The 19,437-nt window shown below is 50.4% G+C and overlaps 1 protein-coding gene across 1 annotated transcript in view; it reads left to right on the forward strand.

The window, feature by feature from the left end:
* GLB1L2 (galactosidase beta 1 like 2) overlaps positions 1 to 18,467 on the forward strand; it is a 70,764-nt gene extending 52,297 nt beyond the window's left edge. Inside the window, exons 9-19 of the mRNA XM_038754181.1 lie at positions 6,944 to 7,028; positions 7,339 to 7,476; positions 8,940 to 9,020; positions 9,170 to 9,276; positions 9,756 to 9,902; positions 10,390 to 10,461; positions 10,920 to 10,998; positions 12,832 to 12,919; positions 15,746 to 15,857; positions 16,111 to 16,227; positions 17,180 to 18,467. Coding sequence (XP_038610109.1) covers positions 6,944 to 7,028; positions 7,339 to 7,476; positions 8,940 to 9,020; positions 9,170 to 9,276; positions 9,756 to 9,902; positions 10,390 to 10,461; positions 10,920 to 10,998; positions 12,832 to 12,919; positions 15,746 to 15,857; positions 16,111 to 16,227; positions 17,180 to 17,266 — 1,113 coding nt within the window. The 3' untranslated portion in view covers positions 17,267 to 18,467. The remainder of the gene's footprint in view (positions 1 to 6,943; positions 7,029 to 7,338; positions 7,477 to 8,939; positions 9,021 to 9,169; positions 9,277 to 9,755; positions 9,903 to 10,389; positions 10,462 to 10,919; positions 10,999 to 12,831; positions 12,920 to 15,745; positions 15,858 to 16,110; positions 16,228 to 17,179) is intronic.
* Positions 18,468 to 19,437: the final 970 nt, after the last annotated feature.

Below are 19,437 nucleotides of genomic sequence, written 5' to 3' on the forward strand. Positions count from 1 at the left end.
TACCATGTGCCAAACACTGTACTGCTGTATGGTGCTGGGTAGATATAAATTAATCACGTTGGACACAGACCCAATCCCACATGGAACTCACAGTCTAGAGGAGAGAGAGAACAGGTATGAAACCTCCTCCTCCTCCTCCTCTTCATCCTCCTCTTTCTCCTCTTCTTCCTCCTCCTCCTCCTCTTCCTCCTCCTTGAAGGTGGGGAGAGCAGTTTTCTGTCAGATATGAAAAGGGAGGGCATTCCAGGACAGAGGTATGATATGGGTGAGTGGTCGGCCGCAAGATAGATGAGATTGAGGTACAATGAGAAGGTTGGCATCAGAGGAACAAAGTGTGTACGTTGGGTTATAGTAGAAGAGTAGTGAGGTGATGTAGGAGGGGGCAAGGTGAATAGTGCTTTAAAGCCGGTAGTAAGGAGTTTCTGTTTTATGTGGAGGTGGATGGGCAGCCACTGGAGGTTCTTGAGGACTGGGAAAACACAGACTGAACATTTTTGTAGAAAAATGATCTGGACAGCAGAGTGAAATATGGACTGGAGTGAGAAGAGATGAGGCAGGGAGGTCAGCAAAGACACTGATATGGCAATAAAGGTGGGATGGGATAAATGCCTGGATTAACGTGGAAGCAGTTTGGATGGAGAGGAAAAGCCAAATTTTAGCAATGTTTGAAGGTTGAACCGAGAGGATATAGTAATGGATTGAATGTGTGGGTTAAATGAAAGAGAGGAGTTGAAGATAACACCAAGGTTATGGGCTTGTGAGACAGGAAGGATGGCGGTGCTGTCTACAGCGATGCGAAAATCAAGGGCAGGACAGGGTTTAGGTGGGAAGATATGGAGTTCTGTTTTGAACATGTTAAGTTTGAGGTGACCTTAGGACATCCAAGTAGAGATGTCTTGAAAGCAGGAGGAAATGCAAGACTGCAGAGAAGGAGAGAGATCAGGCCTAGAGATGTAGATTTGGGAATCATCCACACAAAATTGGTAGTTGAAGCCATGTGAGCGAATGAGTTCTCCAAGGGAGTGGGTATAGATGGAGAATAGAAGGGGGAGGATGTGGGTGGGTGGCAGAGGAGGAGCCCACAGAAGAGACTGAGAATGAGTGGCCAGAGAGATAGGAGGAGAAACAGGAGAGGGCAGTGCCACTGAACCCCAGGTTGGATAATGTTTCCAGGAGACGGGGTTGAGGGCAGCTGAGAGGTCAAGGAGGATTAGGATGGAGTAGAAGCCATTGGATGCAGCAAGAAGATCATTTGTGACCTCTGAGAGGGTGGTTTCTGTGGAATGAAAGGGCTGGAAACCAGATGGGAGTGTGTCAAGGAGAGAATTGGAGGAGAGGGACTTGAGAAGGTGGATGTAGACAACTCTCTCAAGGAGTTTAGAGGAACAGTAGGAGGGAGATGGGTGATAACTAGAGGGAGCCTTGGGGTCAGGGAGAGGTTTTTTTAGGGTAGAGGAGACATGAGCATGTTAGAAAGTAGTGGGGAAGAAACCACTGGAGAATGAACAGTTGAAGTTGGCGGTCAGGGAGGGAAGAAGAGAGGGAGCAGGTGTTTTGTTAAGGTGCAGAGGGATGGGATCGGCTGTGCAGGTGGAAGGGGTGGATTTTGAGAGAAGGCAGGAGATCTGCTCTTGAGATACTGCTGGGAAGGATGGGAGAGTTGAAGAAGGGGAAGAGGGAGGGACTGGAGAGGGGCAGGGGAGATTTGGGGGAGATGACTCCTGATAGCTTCAATTTTCTCAACAATGTAGATAGCCAAGTCATTAGGGGAAGGGGATGAGGGTCTTCCAAGAAAATGGGAACCAGCCCTGCTGATTTGCCAAAGGGTCCCAGCAATCCTTTGCTTAGTACTCTGCCTCCGAAGCCCTCTGCCCCTCTAAGGTGATGAGTAAGTCCCAGGTTTCGTTATCATGCTCCCAGGCTGATGGATGTTCTGTATTTTCTGGAGCTCGTGAGAAGCCGCAGCAATTAGACACTGTCACAGACCCATGTGGAACAGGGTGTCTTTCTCTCTCTCACTCTCTCTCTCTCTCTCTCTCTCTCTCTCTCTGTCTGTGCACACATATGTCTCCTCCTTGAGTCCATGCTTCCGCTAAGACAATGCCGAGAACACCTACCCACCCATGGGGCAGGACCCCAGGCATGGCTTCCAGGTGACCTGCCTGACCCAGGCATATGGAGCTGAGGAAATCTCGGCTGGGCCCAACAAGGCAAGGAAGCTAGTGAGGGTGGGGGCTCCCAGGGCAAGGGCCCGACTCAGGCTCTCTAATGAAGAGCTGTTGGCAACAAAGATGAATGCTTTTCTGCCAGTACCATATGCAACATTAAAAACACATTAAGCCGTTAGGGTCTGTTGCATCCGGCAGTCTTCATTCGGCTGCTTTGCACCTGTGAGCTTGGCAGTGATGGCACAACCTGGCAGAGAAGCTAGTTGCCTAGGAGGTAGTGGTTTGGCCTCCAATCTCATGCACCCCACCCCAGTGTGCCTCTGGCAGCTCCCCAGCTTCTCTTTGGGACCTTGGCAGGCCAGCAGGAGGGTGGGGGGGGGAGGGGGTTAGGGCTGGTTAGTTGCCGGTTAGACACCTCAGTCTGGTCCTTGTTCTGTGAACTGACCCAGAGGAGCCAGCCCCTCTGGCTCTTTTCCTTGTCAGAGGTATCTAAGGTACTCATCTCCCCCATTCCCCTGCCCCTGTTGATCTCCCACCACCAACCCCCAGCCTCAGATGGCCTCCATAGTTCACTTCTTGCTCTCAAGAGCGCTGTCAATGGAAATCCATGGACCAGGCTGACTCAGTCCATGTGCAATTCATCCTTTAGTCTGCTGTAACTTTGCCCTCTCTTCCATTCAGAAACCCCACTTCTCCTCCCCCTCCGACTTCTGTGCCTTTTGCCTTTAGCAATTATTAAACCTTTAACTCCCTCCTGTGAATCCCCCAGTGCCCCATCTCTCCGTCTCTCATCCCTGAAACCTCGCCAACTACTTTGTGAACGCGATCTAAACTATCAAGCTGAGCTCACCTAAATCTCCCCAGCACCCTCCCATACCCACATCCACTCTCCCATCAGTCTGTTATCTCTCAAGAGAACTCCTGTCGGTTTTCAGAGTCTGTCCTTTTCACTTGCGCTTCCAAAACCATCCCTTCTCACCTTCTAAAAACAAGTGTTCCCATTCATCTTCCTTTCTTTCCTGCCATCTTTAGCTGTTCACTCTTTCTTCCCCTCTGCCTTCTAAATGACCCATGTCTCTCTTGTCCTAAAAAGCCTTCTCTGGATGCCACTGCAACATCCAGCTACTTCCTCAGTTCCCTCATCCCTGTGCCAGTGTAAACTCCTTGAGCGTGTTATATCCACTTCCTGCCTCCACTTCCAACTCCCTTTTTGACCCTCTACAATGTGGTTTCCAACTCTTTCACTCCGCTTAGAATTAGAGAGGTCTTGAGTCACTAGTGACCTCTGCCTCACCAAATCTAATGGACTCTACTCAATCCTACTTCTCCTCTACCTCGACACTAGGGACTGCTCCCTTCTGGAGACTCTCTCAAACCTAGTTTTTCTGACCCAGTTCTCTCCTGGTTTGCCTCTTACCTCTGTTGCCACCCCTTCTCTGTTTCCTTTGCCGGTTCTACTGTTGTTTCCAACCGTCTAACTGTGGGTACCCGTCTAGACACTGCTCTGAGTCCCCTTCTCTTCTCAATGTACACTCAGTCCTTTGGAGAGCTCATCCACTCCCACGACTTTACCTATGCACACATGTTCCTATTACAACCCAACCTGCATACTTCACTCTAATATTTATCCACTCACTGTCATTTATCTCGCTGCTGATCCCTCGCTCACATCCTCCCTCTGGCCTGGAATTGCCTTCTCCCTCATATCTGACAGACAACCACTCTCGCCACCTTCAAAGCCCTCCTAAATTCACACCGACCTAAGCCCCCATTTCTCCTACTCACCCCCCTTTCTGCTTTGTCTGTGAACTTGGATCTGACCTCCCTAAGCACTTGATATTCACTTCACTCTCTAACCATTTGAGATTCACCACTGTCACCCCTCTACCCCCAGCACTTGTGTACATATCATTACACTGCCATTTCGCCTATCTGCAATTTATTTTAATGTCTGTAAGCTTCATGTGGGCAGGGATCACCTCTACCAACTCTATTGTACTGTAGTCTCCCAAGTGCTTAGTATAGTGCTCTTGCACACAGTAAACACCCAGTAACTACCACTGATTGATTGATTAATTGATTGCTGTGTAGACAGCTCCCAATTCTAGCTAGCTAGCCCCGGCCTCTCTCCACTGCAAATTCACATTTCTTTCTGCCTCTGAGACATCTGTGTGTGAATGACCTGCCAACATCCCAAACTCAGTAATTCCTAAATTGAACTCCTCATCTGCCCTCCCAAGTCCTTTCCTCTATCTAACTTTCCCATTTCAGTTGACAACCCCATCATTCCCTCCTCTTCTCCTTTCCCTGTAGCTTTGGCATTAAGCGCTCAATAAATTTGATTGAATGAATGAATCCGTGATTCTTTTCATTCCCCACATTCAGTCTTTCTCTAAATCCTGTTTGTTTTTTCCTTCACATTATTTCCAGGATCTTCCCTTTCCTCTCCAATCAAAAGGCCACTCCACTGGCCCAGGCACTTGTCATATCCTGGCTTGACTACTGCATCAACCTCCTCGCTGATCTCCTTGCCTCCTGGCTTTCCCTTTCCAGTCTGTACTTCTCTCTGCTGCTCAGACATTCTTTCTAAAACATCACTCTGCACATACTTCATTCAATCAGTGCCATTTATCGAGTGCTTACTGAGTACAAAGTACTGTATTAAAGTCCTTATTAATAATAGTAATAATAATAATTGTGGTATTTGTTAAGAGCTTACTGTGTGCCAGGCATTGTATTAAGCTCTGGGGTGGATACAAGCAAATAAGGTTGGACACAGTCCCTGTCCCACATGGGGCTCACAGTATCAATCCCCATTTTACAGATGGTAACTGAGGCACAGAGAAGTGAAGTGACTTGCCCAAGATCACACAGAAGACAATGGTGGACCTGCGATTAGAACCCATGACCTTCTGACTTACCAGGCCCATGCTGTGTCCACTGTACCATCCTGCTTGGGAGAGTACATTATCAACCCAGCTCTTAGTAATAGTAATAATAATGATGGTATTTGTTAAGCACTTACTGTGTGCACTGTTCTAAGCGCTGGGGGAGATACAAGGTAATCAGGTTGTCCCACGTGGGGCTCGCAGTCTTAATCCCCATTTTACAGATGAGGTAACCGAGGCACAGAGAAGGTAAGTGACTTGTCCGAAGTCACACAGCTGATAAGTGGTGGAGCCGGGATTAGAACCCACGACCTCTGACTCTTTCCCCTGAGCCACACTGCTTCTCTAGTACAGTGCCTGACACATAGTAAGCGCTTAACAAATACCATCATTATTATTATTACAGTACAACAGAGTTGGTAGATATGTTTCCTGCCCACAATGAGCTTACAGGCTAGAGAAAGCCCTTAATAGTTGCTCATTCCCCTACACATCAGGCAGAAACTTGTGACTACTGGGTTTAAGGCATTCAGTCAATTCCCGCCCCACTACTTAACAATCAGTCAATCAATGGTATTTATTGAGTGCTTACTGTGTGCAGAGGACTGTACTAAGGACTTGGGTCAGTATAGTACAGTAGAGTTGGTAGACATGATCCCTGCCCACAAGGAGCTTACAGTCTAGAGAATTGAATCCCACTACCCTCCAACTCTCACATTTCACGTCCTTCAGGTAAACTTATTCTTGCTTATGTCCTTCTCCATTCCTGGAACTCCTTCCCACTTCGTACCTGACAAACAACATCTCTCCCTATCTTCAAAGCCTGTTTGGAATCCCACCACCTCCAGGAGGACTTGCCTAATTAATTTCTAGACTCTTCAGTGACATTCCCTCAGCTGCCTCTTCAGTGCTTCCGTACTACCTAAGAGTGGAAGCAGCCCCAAACCTCCAGAAGCGCTTCTGAAATAAGTAGTGTTAAAGGCTTATTATGCACTAAGAACTAGGATAAGCGCAAGACCTAGGTACATCTTCATGGCGGAACCATTCCCTCTCCAACATGGTAATCACCGTCTAAAGGGGAAGCAGTGGGAGCCATGAGAAGTGGCGTGGTCTAGTGGGAAAAAAACATGGGCCTGGGAGACAGAGGACCTGGGTTCTAATTCCAATTCTATCACTTGCCTGCTGTGAGACCTTGAGTAAGTCACTTCACTTTTCTGTGCTTCAGTTCCCTCATGTGGAAAATAGGTATTCAATACCTGTTCTTCTTCCTACTTAGATTGTGAGCCCCATGTGGGACCTGATTATCTTGTATCTACCCCAGTACTTAGTACAATGCTTGGCACATAGTAGACACTTAACAAATACCGTAATTAAGGGGGAGGGAGAATGGGTATTGCATCCCCGTATTACAGATGAGGAAATTGAGGCACAAAGAAGCTAAGTGCTTTGCCAAAAGTCATAAAGCAGGTGAGTGGCAGGGGCTGGGTTTAGACCATAGGTCCCCTGGCTTCCAGTCTTATGCTCTTGACACTAATAATATACGTACTTTTACTTCTCCCATCTATAGTGTATTGTAGCATCTCTCTCCCCCACTAGATCGTTAATTTCTTTAGGGCAGAAATGTCTCCTAACTCTTCTGTACTCTCCCCAGTGCTTAGTACAGTACTCTGCACCGAATTAAACACTCGATAAACGATTGAAGGATTCATTCATTCAATCGCATTTAATGAGCACCTACTGTGTGCAAAGCTCTGTATTAAGCACTTAGGAGAGTACAAGATAACAATAAACAGACATATTCCCTGCCCACAATGAGTTTACAGTCTAGAGCATCCAAGCTGTCCCTTAGAACACTTAGGCTCATCGGACTTGCTCTTTGATCCCCAGGAGAATAAGCCCGTAATGGTGATGGAGTACTGGACAGGATGGTTTGACACATGGGGTGGCCCCCATAACATCTACGATGTGGATGGTGAGTGCTTTGGACCGGCGGGGCCTGAAGGGGGTCGGCCCCAAGTCCTGGGGCTAGGTGGCTGACTGGGATCTCTGGGACTCATGGATCACTGTGGGCAGTGAGGGGTCGCTGGGCCCAGAAGAAGTGGGTAGGTGCAGGGAATCTTGCTTGCCCAGCAGAGGAGCTAGCCAGGCTCATTGGCAAATAACTAGGCCCTAGTGAAGGCCTCCAGATCTGACTGTGATCAGGGAGAGCTGATGTGATGTTCCATGGGCTCCTGTTACCTCCCTCCCCTTCCTTTACCTCAGCCTTGTCTTCCTGTTTCTAGAGATGGTAAAGACAGTGTCGACTGTCATCAACACCGGGGCTTCCATCAACCTCTATATGTTCCACGGTGGCACCACCTTCGGCTTCATGAACGGGGCCCTGGATTTTGACGAGTACAAGTCCGATGTCACCAGCTATGGCAAGTGTTCCCCAGGAGGTCCCATCTCTGAAGGCACCTTTATTTCCCAATAAAGCTCCGAGCGTTCTGGCACGATGGTGTGGTACCCACCCCCAAAATTGATGGTCACAAATAGTCTCTGTAGTTTGTGGGGAGGGGATGGGAGTGTTGGCTGCTCTCTCATTTCAGCTCCCTTGACACGTGGATTTCTGAATATCTCACTCTCATCTTGATGTGAGAGCATCATCATGATGCGAAAGAGTGTTTAATGTCTGCATATCCAGAACTCAGGTTAGGAGTAGACTGTAATGACACGTGGATTTCTGAATATCTCACTCTCATCTTGATGTGAGAGCATCATCATGATGCGAAAGAGTGTTTAATGTCTGCATATCCAGAACTCAGGTTAGGAGTAGACTGTAAGTTCCTTGTGGGCAGGGAAGATTTTTACCAACTCCATTGTATTGTACTCCTCCAAGCACTTAGTACAGTGTTCTGCACACAGTGAGTGCTAAGTCAGTACCATCAATTGATTGGGACGCTGGACAAAGCATTTGAGGCATCCCAGATACCCCCCTTAAAGTTGAAAATGGATCTGGCCTTGGTGTAGGGCAGGCTGAGCAGGTTTATCCCTGGCTGATAATAATAATAATAATGATATTTGGTAAGCACTTACTATGTGCCAAGCACCATTCTAAGCACTAGGGGGGATACATGGTAATCAGGTTGTCCCACGTGGGGCTCACAGTCTTAATCCCCATTTTACGGATGAGGTAACTGAGGCACAGAGAAGTTAAGTGACTTGCCCAAAGTCACACAGCTGATAAGTGGCGGAGCCAGGATTAGAGCCCATGACCTCCGACTCCCAAGCCTGAGCTCTTTCCAGCTCCGATCTCCAGTCAACAACTGTGAACATTTCTAGCCACCAAGCACCAATAGAAGTAATTCACTTCTCCTCTGAATCCTTTTCATTGGGAATGTATCCTTCATTCTCCATTTTGTGCCAGACTGAACCTGACAAAACCCAAGTACAGTTCTCCTTGAATTCCCCATGCACCAGCCTCTCCCCCTCCTTATGTTAGGCTCCAATTTGCTTCTTGAAGATATAGCAGAGACATTTGGGTTTATAAATTGAACTACATGTTGCCGTCACATTTCATTAATACCCCCAAAGCCGATCACTAGCTGTTGGCACTGGTAATAATCACCTCCTGCCAGGGTTAATGGGAGACTTTTTTAATGGTATCTGTTAAGCGCTTACTATGTGCCGGGCACTGTACTAAGCGCTGGGGTGGATGCAGTGTAATTAAGTTGGACACAGTCCCTGTCCCACCTAGGGCTCACAGCCTTAATCACCATTTTCTAGATGAGGTGACTGAGGCACAGAGAAGTTAAGTGACTTGCCCAGAGTCACACAGCTGACAAGCGGCGGAGCTGGGATTTGAACCCACGACTCTAATGTCAGGTGTGGGCCTTTCTTGCAGACTATGATGCAGTGTTGACTGAAGCAGGAGATTACACATCCAAATACTTCAAACTCCGGCAGTTCTTCAGCAAGATCATAGGTACCCAGTATCCCCTGTTCCTCCCTCTTTTTTCCTGCCACCCAGTGATTTTGTCCCTTGCTCTTGAGCTTTGTTCAGTGCAGGAGTGGGTGGAGGGAGGTGGGGAAAGGAGTCATCCACCCTCACCCTGGCCCTCGCTTGTATTCCAGAGGACCCTCTGCCCCTCCCGCCCACCCTGTCCCCCAAGGCCATCTACGAAGCTGTGCAGCCATCCCTCTACGTGCATCTCTGGGACGTCCTGCAGTACACCGAGGAGGTGGGCACCCCTGGCTGAGAACGGAGACGGTCAGAGCTCTCTCTGAAGGAAGGATGGCCAAGGGGAGGACTGAGGCAGACCCACAGAGAAAGACTCAGAGCAGTCCCTGCCCCGTGGGACTTCTCTTAGCAAGGGTGGGCCTGGGCCTGGGTGAGGGCCTAAGGAGACCCCGAGAGGATCCCCTACGGCTTTGAGGCCTCAGGACTTGTCCCCAGGAGCAGGCCAGAGCCAGGTAGAGACAGAAGGAGAGTTGAATTTGGAGAAAATGTGGGTACCGAGCTTGGCTAAGACTAGTGGTCTGCCTTCCAGAGACCTTAAGGTGCTCCCCTCCCTCCTCCACCTCCAAAGCTACACCTGCCCTCTGGATCTTGAAGAGCCTCTGAGATAGGGAAAGAGGTCCCCAAGGACTCATGGTGGTGGGGGTTTCCAGTTCTGACTCGCGTGCCTTCCCCAACTCCCTGCCTCATTTCTCTCCTCAGCCCCTCAAGTCAGAGAAGCCAGTCAACATGGAGAACCTTCAGGTGAATGGAGGCAATGGGCAGTCCTATGGCTACACGCTGTATGAGACCGTCATCTCCGGGGGAGGGCTGCTTTCTTCCCAGAACCACGTGCGGGACAGAGCCCAGGTAAGAACTGGAGTGGCAGGCAGCGAGGAGCCACTGAAGCCTTGTGAGAGAGAGAAAGTCCTGAGAAACCGTAGTAATCCCGGTTGGGAATTTTTTTCTGGTGATTAACCTCCATCCCTCAGGCTTTAACTTAACTTAAGCCATTTCCCCTCTCGTCCACAGTGAAGATAGAGAAGAGCTGGCCACCAGTTTTCCTGTAGCCTGTCAAGTCCGTAATCAAATCATCTCTCCGCTTCCTCTCTTCTAGGCTGAAAATCCCAGTATTTTCCTTTATATGCATCCCCAGATCCTCGCGCTCTAAACGTAAGAGCCGTTTGCCGACTCCTTTGGCTTATGGTCCACTAAGACCGTTAGATCTTTCTGCTACACTGCTAAAGAAGGGATGATTTCCCTAGTGATCACCAGCTAAAGGCCCTTCTTTTCCACCCCTCATAGGTGGCGGGTTGACTGGTTGAGTCTGACTCTCTTCCCTCTTTCTCTCGGGCAGGTGTTTGTGAACACAGTGCTTGTCGGGTACCTGGATTATAACCTTCTGGAGCTCCCCATTCCTGAAGGGCAGGTAAGGCCCTTCCCAGCTCTCCTCGGTCTATTGTCAACCCGGGATAAGATCAAGCCTGTGTTTCCTGTCCTAAACATCCTGCCCTGCCATTAGACGGGGATGGAAGCTTGGAATCTCTCCACTCCTATCTGAAGCTTCCTTCTGCTGTGGGACTCTAAGATGGGCAAGAGGCATGTGAGGGAGTTTGACAAGTAACCAGGTTGCCATTGTCCTCCCCTAGTAAAGAAGACCGTAAAAATGATTGAATCTCAGGGGGTTTAGGTTCAGTGCCACTCTGTCAGAGGTTGAGAAACACTGCTGCCCCCTCCCCAAGGGATTCCAGTGCTGGCGGCAGTTGTCAAGCACAGCTGTTGGCCTGAACCTCACATGAGGCCTGGCTTCAGAAGCCCCCTGACCTCTCGATTGCCAGAGCAGTTCTGGGCCTGGGCCATATCAACCAGCTGCTCTGTCCTCCCCAGGGCTACCGTAAGCTGAGGATCCTGGTGGAAAATCGTGGGCGAGTCAACTATGGGCTCGTCCTTAATCAACAGCGCAAAGGTAAGCCAGTCTCTTCCCCATCCACCTTCCTCCCTGTTTGGGATCACCTCAGGGTTGGGACCCGCTTGGGGTCAGCGTGGCTCAGTGGCAAGAGCCCGGGCTTGGGATTCAGAGGTCATGGGTTCTAATCCCGCCTCCGCCACTTGTCACTTGCCAAATCTAATGGCTCCTACTCTATCCTAATCCTCCTTGACCTCTCTGCTGCCTTCAACACTGTGGATCACCCCATTTTCAACCCACTATCCAACTTTGGCTTCACAGACTCTGTCCTCTCCTGGTTCTCCTCTTATCTCTCTGGCCCTACATTCACAGTCTCCTTCACAGGCTCCTCCTCCCCCTCCCATCCCCTTACTGTAGGGGTTCCTCAAGGGTCAGTTCTTGGTCCCCTTCTGTTCTCAATCTACACTCACTCCCTTGGTGAACTCATTCACTCCCACGGCTTCAACTATCATCTCTACGCTGATGACACCCAAATCTACATCTCCAGCCCCGCTCTCTCTCCCTCCCTCCAGGCTCGTATCTCCTCCTGCCTTCAGGACATCTCCATTTGGATGTCTGCCCACCATCTAAAACTCAGTATGTCCAAGACTGAACTCCTTATCTTCCCTCCCAAACCCTGCCTTCTCCCTGGCTTTCCCGTCACTGTAGATGGCACTACCATCCTTCCTGTCTCACAAGCCCGCAACCTTGGTGTCATCCTCGATTCCGCTCACTCGTTCACCCCACACATCCAATCCATCACCAAAACCTGCCAGCCTCACCTCCACAACATCGCCAAGATCCGCCCTTTGCTCTCCATCCAAACCGCTATGTTGCTGGTTCAGTCTCTCTTCCTATCCTGACTGGATTACTGCATCAGCCTCCTCTCTCAATTCCCATCCTCCTGTCTCTCCCCACTTCAGTCTATACTTCACTCTGCTGCCCTGATTATCTTTGTACAGAAACGCTCTGGGCATGTTACTCCCCTCCTCAAAAATCTCCAGTGGCTGCCTGTCAACCTACGAATCAAGTAAAAACTCCTCACTCTTGGCTTTAAGGCTCTCCATCACCTCGCCCCCTCCTACCTCACCTCCCTTCTCTTCTTCTACAGCCCAGCCTGCACCCTTCACTCCTCTGCCACTAACCTCCTCACTTGCCTCGTTCTCACCTGTCCCGCTGTCGACCCCTGGGCCACATCCTTCTCCTGGCCTGGAATGCCCTCCCTCCACATATCTGCCAAGCTAGCTCTCTTCCTCCCTTCAAAGCCCTACTGAGAGCTCACCTCCTCCAGGAGGCCTTCCCAAAATGAACCCCCTTTTTCCTCTCCTCCTCCCCACCCCCCGCCCCACCTCCTCCCCCCCCCACAGCACTTGTATATATTTGTACAGATTTATTACTCTATTTATTTTACTTGTACATATTTACTATTCTATTTATTTTGTTAATGATGTGCAAATAGCTACAATTCTGTTTGTTCCGTCCATTTTGACGCCTGTCTACATGTTTTGTTTTGTTGTCTGTCTGCCCCTTCTAGACTGTGAGCCCGTTATTGGGTAGGGCCCATCTCTATATGTTGCTGACGTGTACTTCCCAAGTGCTTAGTACAGTACTCTGCACACAGTAAGCACTCAATAAATACGATTAAATGAATGAATGAATGAATCTCTGGAATTGATGTGGAGTGTTGAGCCGCTCTGGTGTCATCCTGGAAGAGGAAGATCAGGTGAGGTATGCAGAAGCCAGAGGAAAGGAGCACCAGGGAAGAGAGTTTTGTACCTGGCCAGCTTTTGTCCATAGCCAAAAGGGTTGGGGTGAACTCCACTCCTCACCTTCTCTCTGTTCTTGCTCTCTCAGGTTTAGTTGGCGACATCTATCTGAATAGATCTCCTTTGAGGAACTTCAAGATTTCCTGCCTGGACATGAATGTGAGCTTCATTGAAAGGTGAGGGGAGCCACCTCACCTCTGGTAGGGCAGCCAGAGGCCAAGGTCTTTCCGGGGGATGTGGAGGCTTTCCCAGCCTCCCACTCTGCCAGTGATGCAACCTGGAACTTAAAAGCAGGCGATTTCCTGTGCATTCTTCCCATGAGTGGGGATGGATGGAGATGGAGAGGGTTGCTTTCTTAACCCGGGCCCCTGATGCCTGCTCTCAGTTGTACTAGCATCACTTTCCCAGGGGAGAGTGTTCCCCAGGCAGGTTTTGGTTGGGGCCCATGTGAACCCCCAAGCTTCAGTACGGTAGGGTTGCCAGGGAAGAGGGTTGGTAGGTGGGCACTCCCCTATAAGAGCAGCCCAGCCCTTAGCCCTGGAAATATTCAGACCAATTTGATACAGGAGCTGGAAATCATTCATCAGGATTAGGTGGCAACCATTTCTAAGGGGAAGTTGCAAACCTCCTGGCAAGAAAGCAGATTCTATTGATACAGAGGGTCACCACCCTGAGGCCTCTCTGATTGCCATTGTAACTCTATTGCCATTGTAACATCTATAAGGAGGGTTTTGGGGGGCTATCCTGGGAAATAGAGACCAATGAGTCTCACTCCTATCCCTAACAAATTAGGAGTAGCTGTGATTTAGTTTAGCATCAGTGAGCACATAGGAAAACACAACCTACTGGGAGAAAGACAACACAACTTCAGTAAGGCCAAATTTTGTCCAACCAATCTGCTGGAGATGGTTTGAAGGGCTTTGCAGGTAGCATAGGTCCAGTGGGCATAAAATGTTTAGATTTTTTAGCCAGCCTTCTGAAAAATCATTTTTTTAGTGCTATTTGTTAAACGCTTATTTTGTGCAAGACATCACACTAAGCTCTCGGGTGGATTATAAACTAATCAGTCGGACACAGTCCATGTCCCACATGGGGCTCACAGTCTTAATTCCCATTTTGTAGATGAGGTAAATGAGGCACAGAGATGTTAAGTGATTGCCCAAGGTCACACAGCAGAGAAGTGGTGAAGCCAGGATTAGAACCCAGTTCCTCTGACTCATCGGTCCATGGACTGTCCATTAGGCCACTCTGCTTCTAATCTCTGTCTTGGATTGAAAGCAGGTTAAAAGCCAACAGCAAAGCATTCCTTTTGAGGATGGGTAATTGTAAATGTGTGGGTCCCCCCGCCCCCAACCCCCGGGTATGAGTGCTAGGAGGAAGTGAGCAGTGAAATCTCAAACTGGCAAGGAAACTCTACTGGGGGGATGAGATTCCATGAAGTTGGGCATATACTGCCACAAGAACTCATTGGGCCCAGAAGTGGGCCTTATAGTGGCAGAGGAACTTCACTGATTAAATGTTGGGTAGGGATTGTCTTGTTGGGTAGGGGTCGTCTCTTATTTGTTGCTGAATTGTACTTTCCAAGTGCTTAGTACAGTGCTCTGCACACAGTAAGCGCTCAATAAATACAAATGAATGATTGAATCAACACAAAGGGATGGAAAAGTAATTCAATTTACATCTACGCATGACAGCTCTAGGTCTCTTCTGACCTCTGGACTTCATTTCCACGGAAAGTTGTAGAGCCAGAAATATTAGTAGGTCCGGGAAGGATTTGGATAATAAATTCATGGGCAAGCTGTCCATAAATGTGTTCTAGAAGGTAGGTTAAGGTTATGGATGGGGAAAAAAATCCGGGATGAGGATGGTTGTTCGTGAGGGCAACAGTCCCACAATTCTCCAACATCCTGTTGCCATGGGCAGAGATGGAGCCCAGGGCTCGAGGGACAATTGGTCCAATCCAGGAATGCTTGGGAAGCAGCTTGGCTTAGTGGATAGAGCTCGGGCCCGGGAGGCAGAAGGTCATGGGTTCTAATCCTGACTAAGCCACTTGTCTGCTGTATGGGCAAGTCACTTCACTTCTCTGTGCCACAGGTCCCTCATCTGTAAAATGGGGATTAAGACTGTGAGCCCCACGCGGGACAGGGAACATATCCAACCCAATTTGCTTGTATCCACCCAAGCGCCTTATAAAGTGCCTGGCACGTAGTAAGCGTTTAACAAATACCACAATTATTATTATTGTTATTATTTTTTAATGTTCTCTTTTCTGAGGCACAACACAAGTTACTGTTTGCTCAACTCATCTGTTTAAGGTGAGGTAGCAATTAAAAAGACCCCCCCCCCCCCAAATGCTGGGCATCATCAGGAAGGGAATTGCTTGACACTTCACTTCCGTGGGCCTCAGTTTCCTCATCTGTGAAGTAGGAATAAAATACCTCTTCTCCCAGCCCTAAAACCATGAGCTGTGAGTGGAACTGAACTGATTAACCTGTTTCCACTCCAGGGCTTAGGCTAGAGCTTGGAACATAGCAAGTGCTTTATAAATATCATCATTATTATTTTCCTACAGTGCCAGGATAAGGGGTATTTACTATAGGTTGCAGTCGGTAGGTGTTGAAGAAGTAACGGGAAACGTTTCTTCCTACAGTAAGTGTGAGCATTTGCAATTTGTTCCACTTGAGTTTATGCAGCTGAAAATAGTAAGTTCAGGAGGGATATGGATGCACCGTGCAAAATGGGTGATTAGAGGTCATCATCCCTAACCATGAGGATGGGTGCCCAGGAGGGCAACTGCGTATGGTTTCTCTAAGCATCCTGGTGCCACTGTTGTCAGAGCGGGCTGGGCTGGGCAGAGTGAGCATGGTGGGGCTTTGGGCTTGGGTTCCAACTGCTCAGGGCTTGGGCAGCGACCTAGCTTGCTCATTTCCTGACTCCCACAGTGCCCTAAGAAGGGAGGGGTTGGGGGTTGCCTCCAAGAACCTCCCACTTCCCTCCCACAGCCTCCGCTCTACCCAGTGGAACCCAACCCCAGACGAAGTCATGGGCCCGGCTTTCTTCCGGGGGACCCTGCAGGCCGGCACGCTCCCACGGGACACCTTCCTGAAGCTGGAGGTGAGTAAGCCCCGAGCTCCCCAAGCCAGGGCCCCAGCTGTTGACTCCAGCTCCTCCTCCTGCTCTTTCTCCTACCTCCTCCTCCAGCCCGGGTGCGGTTGTCCGGACCGGCTTCCCTTCCCCGAAGGGTGGAGGCCCCAGAGAAGTGATGCAGGGCTCAGAGGAAATGCCTCCCGGGGCAGGGCTGGCCATATCTCTCCACTGGGGTCACGTGGGGAATGGGAGTCAGTGTCTCGGTCTTCACCTCTCCTAGGGTTGGGAGAAAGGGGTGGTGTTTATCAACGGCCGGAACCTCGGTCGCTACTGGAACGCCGGCCCCCAGGAGACGCTGTACCTCCCAGGAACCTGGCTTCACCCAGGAGGCAATGAGGTAAGCTGCCTCCTGCCCCCTTCCCCTTCACCAGAATTATGGCCTGGGTCCAATGCTGGCACTGTGATAAGCAGCAGGGTAGATATCAGATCAGACAGCCTCTCTCACAGTGCTCCCTCCCATTCATTCACTCATTCATTCAGTCGTATTTATGGAGCGCTCACTGTGTGCAGAGCACTGTACTAAGCGCTTGGGAAGTACAAGTTGGCAACGTATAGAGACGGTCCCTACCCAACAGCGGGCTCACAGTCTAGAAGTCCCTCTCCTATCCCTCCTCCCAACAGCCCCTCCTTCAGTCTGTCCTCCAGTTGTGCACCTCCCTCCCAAGTTGCCCCCAGTCTCTAGGAAGACCTTAAGAACCTGAACACAGACATCGAGTCAGGGGGCCCTCAGGGTCAAGGGGCCCACGAGAGGCATAGCAAGAAAGAGAGAAGGAGAATGCGTCCGAGTAGCTCAGAGTCATCTCTGCAACCCCATCCTCCTCTATGGAGGCACTGGAGAGTACCTGGAGGGAGATGAGTAGGATCTCTGTTGAGTGAGGTCTGACTACTCAAAGTCTAGTAGGTAAGTTGTCATGATGAGGGGATCTACCCCACCTGTCTGACCAATGCCAGGAGTCCCTAGCATTGGGCTGGAGAATTCAGGGCACGGACTCCAAGTAGGAGATTCTGCTCCGGAGGGCATCACATCTCCTCCCTACTCCTCCTTCCACTCCACCCTGTCTCCCCTGCTCTCAGAACCCATGTCCATGGGCCGTTGCAGCCCCTGGGTCCTGGATGAGGGGAATAAGGATGGCCAGGGTTGGGTGGCGAGGGCTGAATCAGTGGGTTCTCTGAGCACCCCTGCCCTTGCTTGCCTTACCCCTCCAACCTTGAGCCTCCTTGCCTCACGTCCAGCAACTGAATACAAGTCTCCATCCCCCGGCTTTCCTCTGCTTCCCTCTGTGTCCCAGATCATCATCTTCGAGGAGCACCGGGCAGGCCGGATCATTCAGTCCACTGACACACCTTTCCTTGGGAGGACCCATTATATGGACTGAGAGGAAGCGGTGGCTCCCGGCTTCCTTTGCCGGGTGCATCCCTCTCGGCCCCCATGAGGCATTTGAAGGATTCTCCAGCAGCAGCCCCACCTCCCTGGGTTGCCCGGGGGTGGGCAGGGGAGGCCGTGGAGGGGAGCGGGCCTGGAGGATGGGGCTTCCTCTGGGTTTCAGGGCCAGCTGCAGGGACGTGTCTGGCTCCGACCTTCCAACCTCCATCCAAAACACCCCTCAATCGAGGGTCACTGAGTGGTGGAGGGGAATGGGAGGGAGAATCCAGCCCCCGTCTCTTGATCAGCTCCCTTTGGGGAGTTCACCTGACTCCCTTCTCCTAGTTTTTGAGAGGAGGAGGGAAAGAGTGGTGAAATTGGGCTGTGCATGGGTGAGATGGCCTTTGCTCCGTGGTCTGGGTGTAAGTCCCTGGCTTCCTGCGTTGAAACCTAGTTTCACAATTGACCTGTTGGGATGTAAGTACGTTCCTGGTTTTAGCTTTTTCACTAATTTAATTTCAAATCGTGGGGCTCTGCCCTGGTTCCTGGGAAATTGCGATCCTACCAGCTGCTTCTCGCTCCACAGGTGGGAAGGGGAAGCAAGTTCCACATCAATCAGTGGGAGCAGGGCTAACCCCAGGGGACCCTCCCTCCTCCCCAGGCTCCCCGAGTTGGCAGGATAGTTGTATAACTCCCTCCATCTTCACTGGTAACAGAAGAGGAGGAGGAGGAATGGTAGCAGGGGTGAGTCCAGCCTGTTTCTAAGACCTCCCCCCACCCCTTTTTATAATTTAGAGAGATCTATTTTTAATCCCAGTTTTACTGACATATACTGTACTGAAGCGTTTGGAGGAGGGAGAAACCCAGCTGCTCCCCTCCACCTCCAGCCCCACTGTCCACCCTCTGAGCTAGGGGGTGGTGTGGGCCAGGCCTCAAAAGGCCAAGCCACTCAGGAATCAAGGTGCTGGACCCGGGCCCCTTGAAGAGCGCATCACTGCCGTGGCCACCCTCAAGCCTTCCTCTACAGCTCCTTCCTCATGAACCTTCGGGCCACCCTGATCCAAGCCGGAGGAGGAAGCAGGTTACTTACTTGGATTTGCCTTGGAATTCCACTTCTGTTTTCTGTGTTTGAGGGGTTCCGTGTTCTGGGACCCAAGCCCAGCAGTTAGCTGTGGCTGTGTTGTCTGATTTGCAATAAAGTCCAGTGATTGGAATTTCTTCATAGTCTTGTTTGGACCCCAGCCATGTGGAAAGAGGGAGCAGCGAGGGGCCTGCAGGACCCCAAAGTCCAGGCCGGCTTCAGCCAACTCTCAGGCTTCTGGGGTTGAAGATGATTTTGGCTCCTTCTGTCCCCCTACTTGTCTGAACCTCTTCTCCTTGTACATCAGCACCTTTGCTGGGAAGAGAATCGCCACCCCCCCACCCCTCACCCCCACCCCCGTCCAGCTAACAGCTTTGGTTAAACGTTTGGGGCCAGAGAAGAGTGAAGCTATTGGTTAAAACAAATTGGGTTGGGATTCTTGGGAACCTGAGCTCATTCCTGCCTCCTGTGTGCCTGCTCCTAGTCTAGGAAAGGCACTCCAACATCAAGGAGAAGCAATATCCAGGGTCTCCTTGGGACCCTCGCAAAATCTGTGGCCACTGGAGTAACAGCCCCCCAGAATGTGAGAGCAATACTCTTGGGGGCCAACACATCCGGAGTTCTTCCCTGCCCGCTGTCTAACCTCAAGCAAAGCCGGGGGGCAGGAGACTCTGGTTCTTGGGACAGGTGGCATCCTAGCCCTTGGGGGCTCTTTGCAGAGGGAACCCCAATCAGAGTTGTGAGCCACAGGAGCTTCTCTTGACCATATCCCTTTCCAACTCCTTGAGCCAAGTCTGTGGGCTCCAGCAGAATGGACTGAAGTATCCTAGCCCTGAAAGGATCCAGCCACCTGCTGCCAGGAGGCTGAACCCCAGGACGGATTGGGGTTTGGTTTCCTACAGGACTGGAGACTCCCTAGTCTCCTTCTTCAGCCTTGATACTCAAGAAGTTTGCTTGTGAATCTATTGGATCTAGCTGAACTCTAGGAAACATGCAGAGAAACAGTGGGTAGAAAGTGAAGTGCTGAACACCAGACTACCAGAGGTGATTTGGGGGTGGGTTTATGGCCCCCTGCTTCCTCCATTGGTGTTCCCTGCTACCTT

This window comes from Tachyglossus aculeatus, chromosome 11 (genome assembly GCF_015852505.1).
Source record: "Tachyglossus aculeatus isolate mTacAcu1 chromosome 11, mTacAcu1.pri, whole genome shotgun sequence".
Taxonomy (NCBI): Eukaryota; Metazoa; Chordata; class Mammalia; order Monotremata; family Tachyglossidae; genus Tachyglossus; species Tachyglossus aculeatus.